General features: G+C 34.8%; 1 protein-coding gene across 2 annotated transcripts in view; it reads left to right on the forward strand.

Moving 5' to 3' along the window:
- Positions 1 to 14858: 14858 nt before the first annotated feature.
- The window catches only part of SI (sucrase-isomaltase), a 71002-nt gene continuing 65672 nt past the window's right edge, over positions 14859 to 20188 (forward strand). For both annotated transcript variants that reach the window (XM_087817916.1, XM_016215719.2), the window contains exons 1-2: positions 14859 to 14976; positions 16142 to 16299. In XM_087817916.1, the coding sequence (XP_087674042.1) occupies positions 14859 to 14976; positions 16142 to 16299 (276 nt within the window). The remainder of the gene's footprint in view (positions 14977 to 16141; positions 16300 to 20188) is intronic.

Here is a 20188-nt window from a genome sequence, read left to right on the forward strand (position 1 = left end):
ACAATGATTTTATTATTCCTCCAAGCTAGTTACTTCACTTATCAAATAGAACAGCTTCATTTTTGCTATCCTAGACTCATGTTCATTAACTTACCAGTCAACTAACAATTGTTTATTAAGTATCTGCTCTGTTTTCAGAGTGGACTTTAAAGAAAAACTAAATGTTTCATGGTATAAGGGGAGAAAACATATAATGTAGAAAGTTTCTCAAATTATATATCAATGTAGGATTGCACCCAAATTTTACTGGGTTATTTTGGGGTAGACATTACTCTCAGTCTCAATGCAACCATCTGTAAAGTGGGAATGAAAAATCCACTTGGCAGCATTCGGTAAACATTAAAGATTATGTTATTTAGCACACAATATTCATGGCTAAGTACTACACACCACTAGGGAACAAAATAAGATTTACCTAATTTTAAATGTATTTTTAAGTGGTTATAGAAATACTGATACAATGAAAACTCTTAAAAGAGCTTAGATAAGAAAAACACTCCATGCAAGAATGGAAACAAGAAGGATGGTGAATAGATTTTGAGGATGGTAACTATAGAAATAGTGTCAGTAAAAGATCTTGAATCATTTTAGGAGAAAGTAGGCTCTTCATATTTTTTGTGATTGTTAAGGCAATAATGGGCTAAATCTTAAAAGATAGAATAGCAAAAAATATATATATATTATAATGTGTTTTATTGACTTTCAGAATTACTTTGGAACTCTTCTCCTTCCTCAACATCCTGTCCCTCGGAGAACTCAGCCTTCAATTGTCATCTCTAACTAAAAACTCCTAAATTTGTTTTTCTAGTTTATCTCTTTAATATCCAATCTGGAAAATAGAGGTGTATTTCTAATTATATTTTAAATAATATACTTGTACAAAGAAATATTTCATTTATACATCAGATAGGTACATTTTTTTCCATCAGAAGTCCTCCCCTCCCTGCCAAAAAATACTGTATGCTTTTGGTACAGGAAATCTTTAAGGAACAGGAAAGTATCCTTATGTTTTAGTAATGTGCACTTTCTGAAAAAGTCTAAGGTAAACTTTAAACAGAATGTCTTGCTTTTCATGAACCTAAATTATAACTGAAAATACATTTATTTCGTACTGCTAATTTTTAATAAAAAAGTTATATAGAATGCAAATGATTCCATATTCTTAAATACTTTTAGTTAGCAGTCAATTATGATTAGGGACAGTCATATTTATGTCCAGTGCTTGCTCATTAGGACAACTTGTGTCTAGGGGTGTGGATATTATGACCATCAATATAATCAAATGCTTCATTCATGATTTAATTATTGTTTTAAGTTGAACAAATCATTTCAAGATTGAGGGGGTAATTATTTTCCCCTCAATTTTATAATGGCTACTAATATTTTTGACTATTTTCTTATTTAACTTGAATTCTTAATATTAGTTTTCCTCATGTTGAAAGTACTTGACTTAATGTAATATCTCAGGTGTCTTTTTCATCTCATAAACTGAATATATACATTCTAATGATTTGTTTTCCAGCATCTTTTTCTCATATTCTCCAAAAATGCCTGTTTTAAAAGAGATGAAAAATGCTATATAAGAAGAAAAGGATAATGGATACTATTTAGAGTACTTGCATTCGTTTTTGAACGTGTGCACACTGCATTCTCGTACACATACACAGGACTTCTTGGGTTATGTGACTGAGTTATTGTCACTCAACCTAATCTATGTTTCACGTTTGAGACCAGAAAACAAGAAATGCACAGGAGGGTGAAATTCAGGTATGTTTTTACCAGCCTTTTTTGCTGGAAGTTGTTAAATATACCATCTGTTCAGACGACCATTAAGGACATGTAACAGAGAATAGCACTTGAGGTACCACGAGGGGAGTGTAACCAAAATCTTTGACAATTCTTATCAAGTAGTCAGTTTAGAGAGACAGTGGTACTCTCTCGAATGTATACAATTTGTCTCTTCTGATATAGAGAGCATCCTATTTTTATGATAATAACATAATCTTGATAATGTGTATTCATGTCAGTTTTCTGGTTTTAATGTTTTGTTTCCAGTGAGCTAAAACATATTATTAAATGATCCCAAGTTACATTTTGCCTTTTAGATAAAATCATATTTCTGGGATTTTATACATCTTCACTTTTCATTTTTTCTTATGGCTGAGTAGTATTCCATTGTACATATGTACCACAACTTCTTTATCCAATAATCTATTGAAGGACACTTCAGTTATTTCCATGTCTTGTTCACCATGAATAATTCTGCAATGAACATAGGGGTGCATATATTTGTGTAAAATTAATGTTTTAAAAAATTTAAACTTACATTTCTTATAGATATCAGCCTGTTTAAATTTTATAAGATCAGTAAGAGAAGTCAATTTCTTCTTACAGTTTTTTGCAGTATAATCTTCCTAACATCAGCAGAAAGAATAAATGATTTTTGGGGGCAGGTTGTATTAGGTTTAGTTGTGTTTATTAGTTAACTTTTTCTAACATTTATTGATTTCTTCTGTGTGCTAAACATGGTAATTTGTACCATAGACAATGCAAACATAATAAAAATAACAAAAAATAACCGAACAATAAACTATGCTATTTCATGTTTATTGTCTTAAAAAACATTTCAATTTAAATGAATTAAACAATGTAATAGACAAAATATACAATTGGGAAAAGCTCCAAATATAAAACTCTATAATGTCACTCTATTATAGTTAATATTATAAAACAGTTCAATTTACAAAATAAGTAGAAAATAAGTATCAGTTGCTTTTTTATTTTTGATATGGAACATTACATACCAAAAATTAAGAGGATAGGGTATTAAAAAAAACAAAAGCAAAAAACATAAACCATCTGTGAAGTGAAGATTCATCCTTAAAATGTATAGCACCGTGATGGCCAGTAATAATAAGACCCTGTTCTATTTAATTTTCAAGCACTTCACTTCTTAAATTGCATTGTCAGTAGCTTTTGCTCTGGTATAATTTTTAAATCATGATTAGATTAATTTTGTTTATTTTTTAAATAATGCACTATGAATTTTATTTGGCAATGAGTTTTATAGGTTGTCAAATATTTAACCTTGATAACGTTAGATACATTTTTTTCTTTAACACAATTTTGACCTTCACAACCTGAGTCCTGATAATAGTTCAAGTTAAGATTTTATATTTATTTGTGGAAATATTTATCCTCTTAGTGCTTTTAGAAATGTTCAGTCAGAAATTACTAGAACACACAGATAAGACTTTCCTAAAGGCAAGTCTTTATATTCGATTCACAGTCTTTAAACTTTATATTTTATCAGCAGGCTTCTTATGAACATTATTTCATTTTTCATTTTTTTTGAGATAAGTATACGATTTTTCTCTCATTGTCTTGATTTAAAATAACTTATGAAGAATTTTAATTCCTTCAATATGTATAAGCATGGGCTGACATTTCTCTTATAGAATGCCTCCTGGTATTCAAGCTTCATAACATGAATATATTTCTAATTGCATCACTAAAGTTTTGGCTTCAATATAACATTTTAATCAATAAATATAAAATTAACAATACATTGATTAAATAGGTAAATAGAGAAGGCTCATATGTCATACATGATCTAATGGATATATATTAGTAACTATTATTTGGAAAATTAATAACTAGTGTCAGATGAGTACCAGACATGGGAGTGACTGCCTACTAAGGTATACAAATGTATAATCACTGTGTTGTACACCTGAAGCTAACATAATATTGTATGTTAACTATAATTGAAAAATAAGTTTTAAAAAAATGTAAATTGAATAAAGTAAAGTAGCATATTTTTTGTTAGATCGCAGAGACTAAGATGAATGGTATTTGTCTTGGAAATGGGTATGTCTTGGCTCCTGCTAGTCCTTTATTGTGAATTGTTACATCAATCAAGTCAGGAGCTAAACTTTATTTGGATTTTGTTGTTGCTATGATTACCCTAATTGCACTACAAGCCTCAAAGTTCTCCATAGTTACATTACCTTTGAAAAGCCTTCACTTCCAAACAAGAGAGGGGAAGCACAGGGTTACAGAATGTGCTTTTCTCAGTGCCTGCTCCACCCTTAGCTTCAGGTGTTATCTTTTCTTTTGTGCCTGAGAGGCCTCCATGCTCTTGAACTCTGTTATCAGTAGACCTGTTTCCTGTTTCTCAATGCTTCTTAGCCAGTTTGGTGGGAGCAAATGTTCTCTGTTGTCCTGGTTCAGACAGGTCTATTTTACACAGGTGCTCTATCTCTGGGTTGCGGCCTGGCCTTCTCAGTTATTCTTCCCCTATCCAGCTGGAGGGTAACCCTTCTCATTGTCTGGATGCAAGACATATTCCTGCCCTGTCTTGCAGCTTCCATAGGTCTGCAGCTTCCCAGAGACACCAGAGTTCACTGCCTTTTCCCAGGGTTTGAAGGCCTTTTCTCTGCGGGGGAGTTGAGAGAGAAGGTGGAATATTGTGCCTTTCTTGCAGTGGCATCTATCTCCTTCCACTACGCCAGCATCAGCAGGCAGGATTTCTTAAGACTAACCAATCCCCAGTCCTATGCTTGAGAGGACTTTGTGTGTAGGTGAAAATTCCCCTTTTGTCTTGTTCCCAGGGTTACTGCCATTATATCCCACACTCAGCCTTTAGCAATTTATTACAAATTTTATCAGAATTCTTACTGGCTTGCATGCCACCGGTGTTTGTTTAATCCACATGAGCAAATATTGGTGTCCTGTGTCTCCTTGCATTCTTCTAATTTAACTTAGAGTTCATGGTTACAGGTTTACCCATCACCCATCAACTGCTGATGATGTGATTTTGAAGATTATCCAACTTCTTTGTTGTAAAAGTGGTAGCATTGCGATGTTTCCAGATTTCTATATTTGAAGCAGAAGCTGGAATCTCCACATTTTGAAGTTGGAGTAAAACAAACTACTTTTTGAGAAATCATGTTGCCCAAATTGACAAAATTAGAAATTCTTAACAATGCAATGTTTGTGGAAAAAGCTGATGTTATATTCCCTCCAAAACATGTCTTGCAACAAGTTTTCAGTTTTGTGCTGGCAACCTAGTAGCTATCCAAAGCCCTGGATTAGAATTTTTCAGAGGTGTTTGCCTCAGTTTACTGGAAACCAGCAGAGCAGTTAATGAGATATAATGACATGCAAGGTTTTTTTTAAACTTAATTCAAATAATGTAGTGTAAACCTAAAAGTAGAACTTCAGCTATCAGTCTGACTTTATATTGTAGTTATAGATTCTCCAACATTTTGGAAAATAATTACAATATTATCATAACCCTTTTTGTGTGTGTATTCTGAAAACATCAGGGAAATTTGCTAATAACATAAAATGGTGTCACTATACACTTTTCTCTCGTTTTATTGGGAAGTTCAATTGTGTCTTAAAGAGGTTAGTAACTTAAGACTCTTGCACCCAGTGCAAGGTCCTACATACTTTATGGGTCGGTGACTGTAGAAGTGGGGCTACCATTCATTTCTTTATCCTCTGATGAAAAGCTGGCATTGGTAACATATTAATAGACTAGAGTGGTCATAAAAATCTCAAAATATCCTGCAGTACACTGAGCTCCATAGAGACAGCATTGGGGCGAGTGCAACCTGGATGGCACTGGGTGACTGTATGCTGGCTGAGGAGAGTAATTAAACATAGCCAAAGAAGACCCTAAGAAGCCAAGAGGCAGAATGTCATCATGTTTTCTTTATGCACAAGAAGAAGCACCGAGATGTTTCAGTCAGCTCAGAGAGGTGGAAAACCATGTCTACTAAAGAGAAAGGAAAATCTGAAGACATGACAAAGGCCGACAAGGCCCGTTATGAAAGAGATGAAAACGTATATTCCTCCTAAAAGGGAAACAAAAAAGAAATTCAAGAATCCTAGTGCACCCAAGAGGCCTCCTTTGGCCTCTTTCTTGTTCTGACTCTTGCCCAAAAGTCAAAGGGGAGAATCCAGGCCTATCCATTGGTGATGCTGCAAAGAAGCTGGGAGAGTATGGAGCCCCACTGCTGCAGATGACAGACAAGCAATCTTAATTGAAAAGAAGGCTGCTAAGCTGAAGGAGAAGCATGACAAGTGTGCTGCTGCATGCCAAGCTAAAGGAAAGCCTGGTGCGGCCAGCAAAGGGAGTCACTGAGGCTAAAAAGAGCAAGAGAACGGAGAAAGGGGAGGAAGAGGAAGATGAAGAACATGACAATGATGAATAAGTTGGTTTTGGTGCAGTTTTCTTTCTCTTATCTAAAAGCATTTAGCCTCCCTGTACACAAATCACTCCTTTAAGGAAAAATATTAAATTGTAAGGCTCTGTAATATTTATTTTTAAACACTACAGTGTCTTTTTTTGTTTTTTGTTTTTGTATAGTTGACACACTACCAACTGTGCTTCAGAGAGCCCTGTCCTGGTGGTATTTTCCATAGCCATTACCCTTGCCTGGTGCAGTATGGGAGTTTTAAATTGGCATGGAAATTGGAAATCAGCCCCTGTTGGTGCATAGCACAAATTAGTTATATATGGGGATGGTGGTGTTTTTCATTTTCAGTTGTCTCTGATGCAGCTTATACAAAATAATTGTTCTGTTAACTGAATACCACTCTGTAACTGCAAAAAAAACACCAAAAAAACAAAGTTGCGGCTGTTTTGTTGATATTCTGAATGCTTCTAAGTAAATACAATTTTTTTATTGGGAAAAAAACTCTCAAAATGTGGTGACCATGATAACTGGGAGTAGTCTCTTAGTTCACTGGTTCTGCATTAACTTGGAAAACTTATGAGTTAAATGAGCTTTAAACCTATATTTTCCTCCTAAAAACTTATGTTTCATGAAGTGAATTCTAATATGTGTGAATACTAAAATGAATACTGGAAAATTCGGATGTAATTTTTTTACTTTTATTTGTTAAATTTATTTGGGTGACCTTAGTTAATAATACAGGTTTCATGTGTACAATTCCATGATACATCCTCTGTATACTGCACTGTGTGCCCACCACCCAAAGTTAGGTATTCTGCTGTTACCATGTATTTGATACCCTTTACATTTTGCTATCCCTCCACCCCCCTTCTCTCTGGTAAACGACTATACTCTTGTCTGTGTCTATGAGCTTTTGTTTGTTTGTTTTTCTTAGTTATTCATTTGTTGCTTTCAGTTTTATATCCCACATATAAGTGAAGTCATATGGTCTTTAACTTTTTCTGTCTGACTTATTTACCTTAGCATGATATTCTCAAGGTCCATGCTATTGCTCCCTATTGGTTGAGGTTAATGAATGGAACCAGAACTAAGGTGGGAGGAGGTGTGGAACACAGGGAATGAAAGAAACTGCTCAAACCAAAGGCCAGTTCATGGCACTAGAGAGGGAAATGTAGATATGAAATAAAAGATAGGAACATTTAAAATTACGTAAAGCTTTTTAAATACAGAGGACATAGCCTATCTACACATAAAAGAAAACCTAACAGATGACTAAAACTTGACAGAGGTTTACAGTTTTATTTCAGTGATGTGGGAGGCTAGAAATAGTGTTTGCTCTTACCTTTAAAATAGGACAAAACTGGGTAAACTGGTAATTAATTGCTTATTTTGAACCAATCATAAAAATGAAATTGCAGGGATAACATAAAAGCTAACCTGAATTTTAAGGTTGATCATGTCATTTGTGAACATTCACAATTTTTTATGAGTATTCATAACTTTAATAAATATAACATTTTTATTGCTGAATAATGTGGCATTGTATGCATATGCCTGGTGTTGATGGGTACCTGGGTTGATTCCACTTTGGGGAAATTATAAATAAAGTTGCTATAAACATGGATGTAGAAAATTTATAATCGACTTCTCTATACCTACCTGCTAGGATTTTTTTTTTTTTTTAATTTATCTTTATTGTTGAAAGTATTACAGGTGTCCCATTTTTCCCCCCAATTGACCCCCTCTACCTCGCTCCCACCCCCTCCCCAGGCCTTCACTCTGTTATTGTCTGTGTCCATGGGTTATGCATATATGCATATAACTTCTTTGGTTAATCTCTTCCCACCCTCCACCCCCCTTCCCTCTTCCCTCTGAAATATGATCTTCTGTTGCATGCGTGAATGTCTCTGGATCTATTTTGTTTGTCAGGTTCTTTTGTTCATTACCTTCTTCTTAAAGAAGACCCTTCAACTGTTCATGTAGTACTGGTCTGGTGGTGGTGAACTCCTTTAGTTTTTCCTTGTCTGAGAAGCTCTTTATCTGACCTTCAATTCTAAATGATAGCTTTGCTGAGTAGAGCAATCTTGGTTGTAGGTTCTTGTTTTTCATCACTTTGAATATTTCTTGCCACTCTCTTCTGGCCTGCAAGGTTTCTGTTGAGCAATCAACTGACAGCTGTATGGGTGCTCCCTTGTAGGTAACTAATTACTTTTCTCTTGCTGCTTTTAAGATTCTCTTTGTCTTTAACCTTTGGCATTTTCATTATGATGTGTCTTGCTGTGGGCCTCTTTGAGTTCCTCTTGTTTGGGGCCCTCTGTGCTTCCTGGACTTGTGAGTCTAGTTCTTTCCCCAGGTAGGGGAAGTTTTCTGTAATTATTTTTTCAAATAGGTTTTCGATTTCTTGCTCTCTTTCTTCTCCTTCTGTTATCCCAATAACATGAATGTTGGATCACTTGAAGTTGTCCCAGAGACTCCTTGCACTATCCTCATATTTCTGGATTCTTTGTTCTTTTTGTTTTTCTGGTTGGGTGGTTTTTGCTCATATTCAATTACTGATTTGACTCTCAGCATTCTCTACTCAACTGTTGATTGCCTGTAAATTATTCTTTATTTCAGTTTATGTAGCCTTCATTCCTGATTGATACTTTATTAGGTCATCAATGGTATCAGTTGTTCTCATAATACTCTTAACTTATATCCTTGAGCATCCTTATAATCATAGTTCTGAACTCTGTATCTAGTAGCTTGCTTGGTTGTATTTAATTTAGTTCCTTTTCTGGAGATTTCTTTTTTCCTTTGTGACATGTTTCTTTGCCTCCGCATTTTCGCTGCTTCCTGGTGTTTGTTTCTATGTATTAGGTAGAGCTGCTTTGTCTCCTGGAATTTGTAGAGTGGCTTTGTGTAGTAGGTGTCCTGTAGGGTCCAGTGGCTCAGCCTCCCCAATCACCTGAGCTGGGCCTTCTAGGTGCTCCCCTGTGTGGGCTGTGTGCACTGTCCTATTGTTGAGCCTTGGTTGCTATTGGTGTCCCTGGGAGGAATTGACCCCCAGGCCAGTCGGTTGTGAGGACCCGCTGCATTACAGTCAAAGAGCTGCTATGCTGGAAACACCCCTATGGAGCAGGATTTACTTCAGCGGAGCTTTGGTGTTCACCAAGTGTGCCCCTTGAGTGTGTCACTTGTGGATGTGGTAGGGTTGTAATCCAGTGTGGTCGAGTCTGACCACCAGGTGCACTGTCTTTGGGGCCTCCCAGTAGGTGCCAAGTCAGCCTGTGCCAGTGCCTTGCCCAGGGCCACTCAGCATGAGCTACACAGCAAACCGTAGTTGGCTACTACTTGTGCTGGGCTTGGAGGTGTACAGGAGAGGCCAAGCTATGAGCCAGTGCAGGCTGTTGCTAGTGTCATGCCTGGGGCCACTTATCAAGCTATATGAGGCACACTACTGCTTGTTTGAGAGATTTTAGGAAAGTCCTAAGCATGAGGCTCAAGAGGCCACTTGCACAGAAAAGCTGCTGGAAATGGCTTGGATGAACTTGCAGGTAGGGAGGGGCCGGGCCTCTACGAGTCACTGGGGTGGGGCCAAAGGTGTGAGTCAGATGCTGGCAATTCAAATATGGCTCCTGCCTGCCAGCTGTGTGAGGGGGTGGGTTGGGGTGGTGGCTCTCAAAAGGAGCAGTGGCCTCCACCAGCTCTTCTGTCTGGGAGAAAGCTGCCCCTCCACCTCTCGCCCGGATTTCAGGCAGGTTAGTTCCTCCCCAAGTGTCCCAGGTTCCTTTCAAGCTGCTGCCGGGCTCTGGGGCTCAGAGGGAGCATGTCTGAGAGAGTCCCTGTGCCGGCCCTTTAAGAGGAGCTGCTGGGGCTCCTGCCATCTCTGCGACCCTAAGAGACAGTCCCCGCTGGCTTCACAACCCGGAGTTGTGCGGATGTCTCTTCCCAGCCCTGGAGCCCTGGGCTGGGGGCCTGCTGTGCGGCTGGGACCCCTCATTCCTCCAGGAACCCCCCACCGCCGAGATTCCCTCCTGGGTATAAACCCGGCACCAGGTGTGGGCCCATGGCTGTGTCTCCAGGATTCAGCCTCCATCTGCCTGTGTCTCTGTCCCTCCTACCAGTCTCGGTGCTTCCTCAGTTCCCTGGTTGTAGGGCTTCTGTTCAGCCAGATCTCAGGAGGCTCTGAATGATGGTGATTCTATGTTTTCATTGTAATTTTGATGTGGTTGCAGAAGGCAGCAGGTGCAGCTGTTACCTGCACCACCATCTAGTTTCTCCTCCCTCCTGGGATTTTTTATTAGGATTATATTGAATATATAGGTCTAATTGTAAAGAATCAACAGCAGCATAATATTAAATTGTATAATCCATGAATATAGTTTATCTCTCCACTTATTTAGAGCTTTGATTTCTTTTATGAGTATTTTGTTGTTTTCAGAATAGAGGTTTTGCATATATTTTGTTGGATTTATACCCAAATACTCATATTTATGCTATCATAAATTTTCTATTCATTTATACTTATATATATATGTGCTATATAGGTATGTATGTATGTTGTGGTTTTAGTTTCCAGTTGCTACATAGGAACATGATTGACTTTGTAAATTGACCTTCCATCCTGTAACTTTGCTATATTCACATCTTGGTTCTAGGGGATTTGGATAGATTTAATGACATTTTCCACGTATATAATTTTGTGCTCTTTGGATAGAGAGTAAATCACTCATAATTTTTATTACATGGGACTTAGTTCTGCCCACTGAGACCATTTTAGAATGATTCTAATCACATTTTCACATCACTGCTCTTTACACACTGGAAGTTCTCCTTTATATCTCCCCTGAGTCTTACAGTAATCCAAGCATACACTTCTTTTATTGTTTCTCTTTAAACTCAAAATCTAGTTGCTCTACTGTGTGTGACCATGTTTAAAAATATATACATTCCTTTAAAAAGATAGTGGCAAGATTCTCTGCAGAACTCAGAAACTAACCTTTTTAGAGTCAAATTGTACTCATGACTCTACTTCATGATAGTAGAGTTGCAGTAATGATAATATACTATGTTATCTCATATAAGTCTCACAGTGACCTTTTGGGTAAGTATTTTTATTTCCACCTTATAGATAAAGAGACCTAAGCTTAAAGAAATTAACAATTCATCCATGGTTTCTCAGGTATATGTAATACAGCTAGCGTTTTCTCCCAGGTCCCTCATATTAAATACTTTGTTCTTAAATACTATACTAGTTTAAACCAGTAGTGTAATTGATACTGTAATTTTTACAGTATGAAATGGTAAATGTTTACAATATAATTTTGACAAGTTAGTGCCTGAAAACGGATAAATAAATTTTGATTTTAATTTTGTATTATTTATATATATATCTCTGCTTTTACATTTTATTTTTATTGATTTGGTCAGTTCTTCTACCTTAAGATTAACAATGAGACAGGGAATAACTTTTAGTTTATCATTGCTTTTTATGATTTATTACCTTTAAATTGTTAGTTCCTACAAAATGTTTTCCAAATCCTAGCTTACAAATATGTTGATACTTTCCAGTGAGAGTTTAAATGTTATACAATGAGATAAAAGTTAATGAAGAAACATCCAAATAATAAGCTACATACAATTTTGATAAAAGAAAAAAACACCGCTGTAAATAAATACTTTTATGTTTTTAGGCTAATTCATAGCTTACAGAAATCAAAGACTATTTTTTAGTACAATTATTAATTAACTTACATTCCCAGAGAGAAATATTGACCCAACCTATTTTTAGGGTTAAGGCTTTTTATAATTGCATGCTGAACATGTTTGTTAGGTACTGATAGTCTGGTTGAGGTGCAATAAAACTTTACGAGTAGCTCGATATATATACCTGAGCAGCTTTCCCTGATCATTGCTTTGGTAGCCTTACCCAGCTCTGGTACAAAATAACAAACAGAACAGCCTATGAAATAAGGTAAGTTATGGATAATCATTCTTTGTTACTTTCATGTTTCCAAGTAATTATGTGTTCCCTTAGTCCATGTTAACAATCTTTCCATCTGCACTTGTTTAAAATAGCAAAGGTAGCATATTTTCATTTGCCATTTTAAATATATATTCCCTTGTACTAAAACAGGAGAAAATATTTCTAATCTTTTAAAGATATAAGAATATACTTCTTACACCTTTTGTCAGACTTAAGTGGAACCGCAGCAGGTTTAGGTGGTTTTATACAGAAGGAAATAAGGATACAAATATGTTGTAACCTAGAAAATGCTCTGAGTCTGATTAAATACATTTTACCTAAGAAAATATAGATAGGCAGAGTAGAATGGTACATTTATAAAGCATTTAATCTTTTCTAGTAAATCTTTTAAAGATCAGTCACTAAACTGTCATATATTACTGATTTTGAAAATAGTGTACAGACAGTGTGGTGATAGCCTGTGACGGGGCAGAAGTGGGGTTGGGGGGCTAACGGGTGAAAGAAGGGGACATTTATAATACTTTAAACAATAAAGATAATTTAAAAAATATAGAGAAAGGACATCATTTCCCCAAAGTATATAATTTCCCTAAATATATGTTGCTTAAAGTTAGTGATTCAAATATTATCACTGTAATTACCATGTAGAGCATGTGAACAATTTTAGAACTGATTGTGAGTACTCACAAAAGTAATTTAATTTTAGTACATTAATTTTGTTCTCATTTTCTAGATACAAGAGGGTTTGCTTTATGAGAATAGACTTTTTTTGACTTCGCTTAGCAAAAGGAAAGCACAGTCATTTTTATTGGCTTCTTGATACCAAAGTAGGATATGACTTTGAGTGAGATTTAAAGTTAAACATTAAATGCAACTGTGTCATTTCTCATATAACATGAACAACTGAGTTTCATTTTCTAAACAGCTCAGAAACTCCTGTTAGGTTTAGTCTACATTTAGGCTGCCTGAGGGTTACCGATGTATTAAACAGCTTATATATTTGTTAATTACAAAATGTTAAAACATTCATTTATAAGTTGTATCTTAAAAATTGAGTTTGTGCCCGGCCGGGTGTGGTTCAGTGGTTGAGCATTGACTAGGATCTAGGAGATTGCAGTTCGATTCCCAGTCAGGGCACATGCTAGGGGTGCGGGCTTGATCCCCAGTCGGGGGCGTGCAGGAGGCAGCTGATCAATGACTTTCTCATCAGTGATGTTTCTATCTCTGTCTTCCTCTCTGAAATCAATAAAGATATATTTTTTAAAAAAATAAAAAATTGAGTTTGTACTTACTGGATTCAGGCTCAGAACAACTTTCATGATTCTTGCTATAAAAATACAACAATAAAGGAAATTAATATATCCATAAATAATTACAATCGATTTGTTATGTGTCGTGGTAAAATGGAAAAAGTATACGTTCACTCTGTCTCTAAGAGTAGGAAGAGACCCACAGAGGGAATGGCATTTGAACTAGGCATAAATGGGAACTAACCTAGAAAAGCAGAGATGGAAGGATTGAAGACAGTTTAAATAGCATGTACTAAGAAAGCACATTATCCAAAAAAGATGTTGCAGTTGTGGGGATAAGACAACGGCATAATTCTGAAAATATTTTGATGGTAGAATCAATAGTATTTGTAGAATGATGGAATGTGGTAGAAAGATCTGGAAGAGGGAAAAGAAATTTTCAGGTTGGGACAACTTGGAATATGAACTGACATAGGTACAGAAGGAGGGACTAATGTGAGAGGCCCCCTTCAAAAATTTTGATTTTAAGACCATTGAATTAAGGTTTATATAAAAATCATAGAACACAGAAAACCCATAAAAACTTGAAGACTAGAAAAGATGAGAGATTTATGGTCAAAACTAAACAAATAAGCTTTAAGATAATTGCTAGAGAAGATCTCTTCCCAGTCTGTATTTAGGTACCCTCTGTATGCTATCTGAAATGCATAATGTTATCTTAAATATGTATTTTTGGTGTGGTATATTTTATTTGCTATATAAGGAAGGAACTTGAAGATGATATAGTTTGAATCTTTTTTTAAAGCAACAACTGCCAAACATACTGTGTGTGTGTGTGTGTGTATATATATATATATATCTGTATTTTTTATTTTCAAATTTTATATTTATATTTATACTTTTGAAATATTTCATATTTATACTTATATTTTCTCACATATTTATCTATAATCATTTCACAATATGGTTATAGGAACACTGTTGGAATTTGAAAGAAAGTAGTTATAGTAGGAAGAACTAGATATTTTTTAGTTTGAAGTTCTTAAGTAGAATGTGAATAACAGTGCTTCCTTCAGAGAATTTATCCTTGTGTGAACTAAGAAACAGTACAAATTTGAGGTTTGTTCTACTTGAAAAATGTTCTAAAATGAGAGAGCAAGGCACACCTGCTTGGAGATCTTTTTTTTTTTTTTTTTTAATGTTTTCACCTTAGTGTGCATCGTGAATTCACTCCTTTTACTTAAAACTGAATGTGTCGTTTACATTTTTTCCAGTGTATATTATTTTAGATTATAAATTTATGGAACTGTTTCCAGCTCTGCTTGTGTTGTGGTTAGTTTAAAAAAATGTATATAATTTTATGATAACTGTGGTGGCTTTTTGTAGCTATATATTTTGCATTTTAAACAAGCATTTCCTTTCTTTTTTTAGATGTCAAGGAAGAAATTTAGTGCGTTAGAAATCACTCTGATTGTCCTCTTTATTATAGTTACTATAATAGCTATTGCCCTAGTTGCTGTTTTAGCAACGAAGACACCTGCTGTTGAAGGTAAGTAGTGTTAAAAATAATTGCACAGTATAGTGAAGTTAAGGTGACGTTTACTCCTTAATATTTGTGGATTTGGAAAAGTAATTTATATGAGATGAAAATTGTAAAGAAAGAGCTTGGCTAAGTTACATAATTACTCCAACTTATTCTATCCATTATATTCCACTTATTTCATTGAAGAGCCATTGTAATTAAGGAATCTGTGTGCTTTCACATGAATCACCTTCCCTACAGTGGATAGCTTGAGAAATAGCAGAGGCAAAGGGATCAAGGTGTTAATGAAAGGTGGAATAATCATCTACAGTTACCAGTGAGGCTCTTCCAGTTAGTGGGAAGGCCTGGGTTTATACTCTGGCTTCCAGACACTTGCAAAGCTGGGTGGACAATTGGGGGAGTACTCTGTTTTAGGCTTTTTTTTTTCTTTAAGGAGAGAGAGGTTGTGGGAGAAAAAAAGAAAGAGGCAAGGGGAAACAAGGCTTGAAATGTTGATCTTTGTGAATTTTTCTGTTGTAATTTAGGGTGGGTGCCTGCTGCTCCACTCCACCTAATCTCTCTCTTTTCATCATTCCAATCGTCAAAGGAACTGTTGTTAGCATTTTCTACTGCTCTTAGTCTTTGTTTTACCTTCTTCCAGTAAACCAAAAGCTCTACATTGTGAAAGAATCAATTTTATCTTTCCCATATCTGATGGTTAGAAAGTTCCTCTTTATTATATAGAGTCGGGATTTCTTTTTCCTTTCCTATACCTTGATTTCTCTTTTAAGTACTTCAAAGAGCCTTGTTTCTTCTGCTTTTCTTTTTCTTCCTGTAATTCTTTCCCCATTCATGTTTCTCCATTTTCCTTCTTCATCTGTGCAACACAAATTGTAAATGTGGTGAGCATGTGCATTTTATTTCCTTTTAAATCTACTTCAAGGCCTTCTGTGAATCTATTTTGTTTTTCTGAACAAAGCCAACAGGACTCCACATAATCAAATTTTAAATATCATTTGGATCTTTTCCTCTTGAAGACTAAGATCTGAATTTGTGGGTTCTATTTTAATGCCAAGTTTATTTTTATTTATAAATTCATGTATTCTTTCAATGTAAAGCATTAATTACTTTAAAAAATATGAAAAAATAATTTAATACCGCATTTAATTTTATTGACCTTTTTCTTTCCCAGGAAGTACTGATTCTACTTCAGATCCAGTGACCACGCGTTCAACCACAGCGACCACTCAGTCAACCACTGTGAATCCTGGTTCAGGAAAATGTCCAAGTGAACTAAATGAGCCTATCAATGAGAGAATAAACTGCATTCCAGATCAATTCCCAACAAAGGTCTGCGAACAAGTCTTTAATATTTTTTATTAATAGATGTATAAAATAATTATATTAAGATAATTACTCAGTATTGGATCCATTCCATGTTTTTAAAGATGTAGCCATCAATTAGGCTGCATTCATCTGTTTATTCTATTTCTGTATAAACAGATGAGAGATAATAGAAGTAATTGAGCTTTTCTGTATTTCTATTCAATTCAAATAAAAAAGTGAACATTTTTCATGCTTAACAGAAGCTGCTATTAGTTTTATGAACCTTCCTAAAATTTTACCCACTCAAAGCAACTTCTTATCTTAAAAATATCCTTTGACTATGTAACACTTGAGAGAGAAATCTACTCTCAGCTGTAGCATTTGTAATGACAGCATTAAGAAGTGTCAGTGGAAAATAAAGTAACTGATTTTTTTAGTATTATTAATTTTTTTATTATTTGATAATTTGGAAGAAGCTGAAATGGAGATAATTAAGGGTAACTGAATGGATTCATATAACCTTAAACTGGCTCTTCTTTGGGCTTCATGATCTGCATGGAAATGAAGGGCAATGAGTGTGTGTCTGTGGTCTTTGTGCATTCACTTTTTGCAGCATCCATGTATCATAATGTATCATAACTATATGATGTAAATATATATTAAGCACTGTAACATATTATATACCATTATACAATATTAAAATTATATATTTGCCCATTATATATCTATTATGTAATATGCCTAATATATCACATATCTCTCTAATATGCATACAATATGCATATATATAATCTGTTATACCCACAACATATATCTATAATATGCATGTCTGAATCTCACTTAATTTCTGATTAATTTGCCATGACAACATGAAAATAGATATTTTTTTCTTAGGACAACATTAAGAATAGTGGGTTCTATTGCTTACCTGATAATAGAGCTAAATAACAGTGTTTACTGCAACACACTGAACAAATTGGACAGATATTCTCTTACAGTAATATTCTCCTTAGGAAATGATTGAAGCTTAACATACAACTTTGTTAGGAAAAACGTGGGCTGTTAGGATCTTAAAGAGAAACAGCATTTAAAAGCCAGTGGTTTAAGGTTTTGATGCCTTCTATTAGTCTTTAATGTCAGCCTGTTAGGCTGCCAAAGAATGTTTACAATGTGAAAAAAATTAAACTTAAGAATTTAAAAAAATTTCAGATAGTATATTTTATATTTTTCACTTAAGAATAAAAGGTGAACTTAAAATAGTATTTTAAGAAAAAGCCGTAACTCTATCCAGAGTGTATTTATTAGCCAGCTCAGGCACCTGTAATAAAATACCACTGACTATAGGTGGCTTAAACAATAGACATTTATTTTTTCACAGTTCTGGAAGCTGTAAGTTAAGGTGTGATCATGGTTGGTTTCTGCTGAGACTTTCCCTGGTTTTTAGATAGCTGAACTCTTTTATTTTCACATGGATCTTTTTTCTGTGAATGGAGAGAGAGAGAGAGAGGGAGAGAGGAAGGGAGAGACACTTCTTTTTCTCATGAGGTTACCAGTCCTATCAGATGAGCCTCACTTAATGACCTCATTGAACCTTAATTACTTCCTTAAAGTGCTTATCTCCAAATACAGTCATAGTAAAGCTCAGGGTTTCCTACAAATGAAGTATGGGGAGCACACAATTCAGTTCATAATATGGTCAACCCACTATATATGATTACATATAATTCTATATATGTACTTACATACACATAAAATAAAAAATAAGAACATAAATTTATTTTATTTTTTACCTACTAAAGTTTATGCTTATTGGTGAATGTTTAACGTTTTCAATTTTTGCTTTTTCAAATGAAGCAGAAAGAAAAATGAAGTTAGATTAGGAATTAAAATAAGAGAAAAATGCCTGAAAGCCTAAAAAATAGGCAGAATGATAACCATAAATAACAAGTATCAAAATCTATACAAAACATCCCAAATTATTAATAGATTAAGAGCATGAGGGATGAATATACATTTTTAAAGTAATATTTTATTGTATATATGTAGCGTGTTGAATGATGTTCTACAAAACTTTAGGTTGGAGCCTCAAATGTTACCTTATTTGGAAATAGGTCTTTGAATATGTACTTAATTAAATGACATCATACTGGATTAGAGTCGCCCTAAATCCAATGACTGGTGTCCTTATAAGAGGAAGGGTGACACACAGAGAACCACAGGGAAGGCCATGTGAAGATGGAAGTAGAGATTGCAACAATGTATCTTCAAACCAAAGAATACCTAGAATTGTCAAGAGCCACTAGAAGCTAGGAACAGACATGGAAGAATTATTCCCTGGAGGCTTAGAAGGAGCCTGATTCTGCTAACACCTTGCATTAAGAATTCTAGACTCCAGAACTGTGAGAGAATAAATATTTTATGTTGACTCAAACCACCCTTTTCATGGGTGTAACAACTGCTATAGGAAACTCATGTAGTGTGTTTCCAGGAACTCCGTGTAACTGCATTTTCCTAAATTATTTTATTTTAGCAAGGTCTGCTTATTATTTGCTTATCTATTGTCTCTTGTTTTTAAAACTTCACACTTTTCCAAATTAGTATATATGTCTAATTCTACCTCTCATTTTCAATGAACATTTAACAAATATTTTATAAAGACTAATGTAAATGAAAAATTTTATATAATCATCTCTTGGTATTGCTGGGAGCATTTCTATGTTAGATAATTAGAGATAAAATTGCCTGATCAAAAGTCACACATACTTTAGAGTCTGATAGGTTATTGCCCTAAAAAAAGGGTCAGGTTTAATTGTATTCTCATTTGCAGTGTACCTTTATGTATGTGTGTTCTCATGGGTATATGCACACATATGTGTATCTGATGCCACTTTAATTTGACGTTAACAGAAATAGGAGAGGTTACATGACGTCAGATACTAAAAATGGTGGTTTAACTTTTCTTTAAGACAAATAGCCAAGAAAATAAAAACCATAGATGTTCAAATTATAAAAGTGTATCACACTATTAAATTTAAATATTAAGTAGATTCTAAATATACCAATGTTAACACATAACATCACTATGTGGCCCAACTTTTATATAACCATATATAATTTTTCTTCAACACAATTTTTTTCACATAGATCATAAAATTACAAAAAGACAGTATTTTGCTTTGTTCATTGACTATAATGGATGCAACTAGTTGCAACACATGGCACATAAACTAAGTAAATATTGAACTAACCACCTGGCTGGTGTGGCTCAGCAATTAGAGCATCGACCCTTGCACTGAAATGTCGGAGATTCGATTCCTGACCACGGGCACATACCTGGGCTGAAGGTTTAATCCCTGGCCCCAGTCAAGGTGCCTTCGGGAGGCAACCAATTGATGTGTCTCTCTCACATTGATGTTCTTCTCTCTCCTCCCTCTCCCCCTCTCTGAAAAGCAATGGAAAAAATATCCTTGGGTGAGAATTAACAAAACAAACAAACAAACAAATATTGAACTAACAATTAGCTGAAAGTAACTACCTTACATAGACTATGCAGGCTTGAATTCAGGGCCATATCTTCACTTTATAGCCTTACTTGCACCTTGACACATTAGTACACAAATATTTTAGTTCTGCTTTGATGGTATGACAACAGAATAGATTCTAATTACCCAGAGGGCAGAAACTTTTAAAATACATGAGCTTACAATAATGTGCACTGGTATGTAAATTAAACACAGCACAGGGCATCAATCTCTTATATGGTGTAATTAATTCAATTGATAAAATATTTATAGTTCTTTCAAGCAAAAAAAAAAAAAAAAGAGTAAGTGATTTTTTAACATATTTAAATAAATAAGCTTTTTAAAAAATATTCATTTAAAGATTTTTTACATGAATAAATGTTAGAAAAAAT

This window comes from Miniopterus natalensis, chromosome 6 (assembly GCF_054644295.1).
Source record: "Miniopterus natalensis isolate mMinNat1 chromosome 6, mMinNat1.hap1, whole genome shotgun sequence".
NCBI lineage: Eukaryota > Metazoa > Chordata > Mammalia > Chiroptera > Miniopteridae > Miniopterus > Miniopterus natalensis.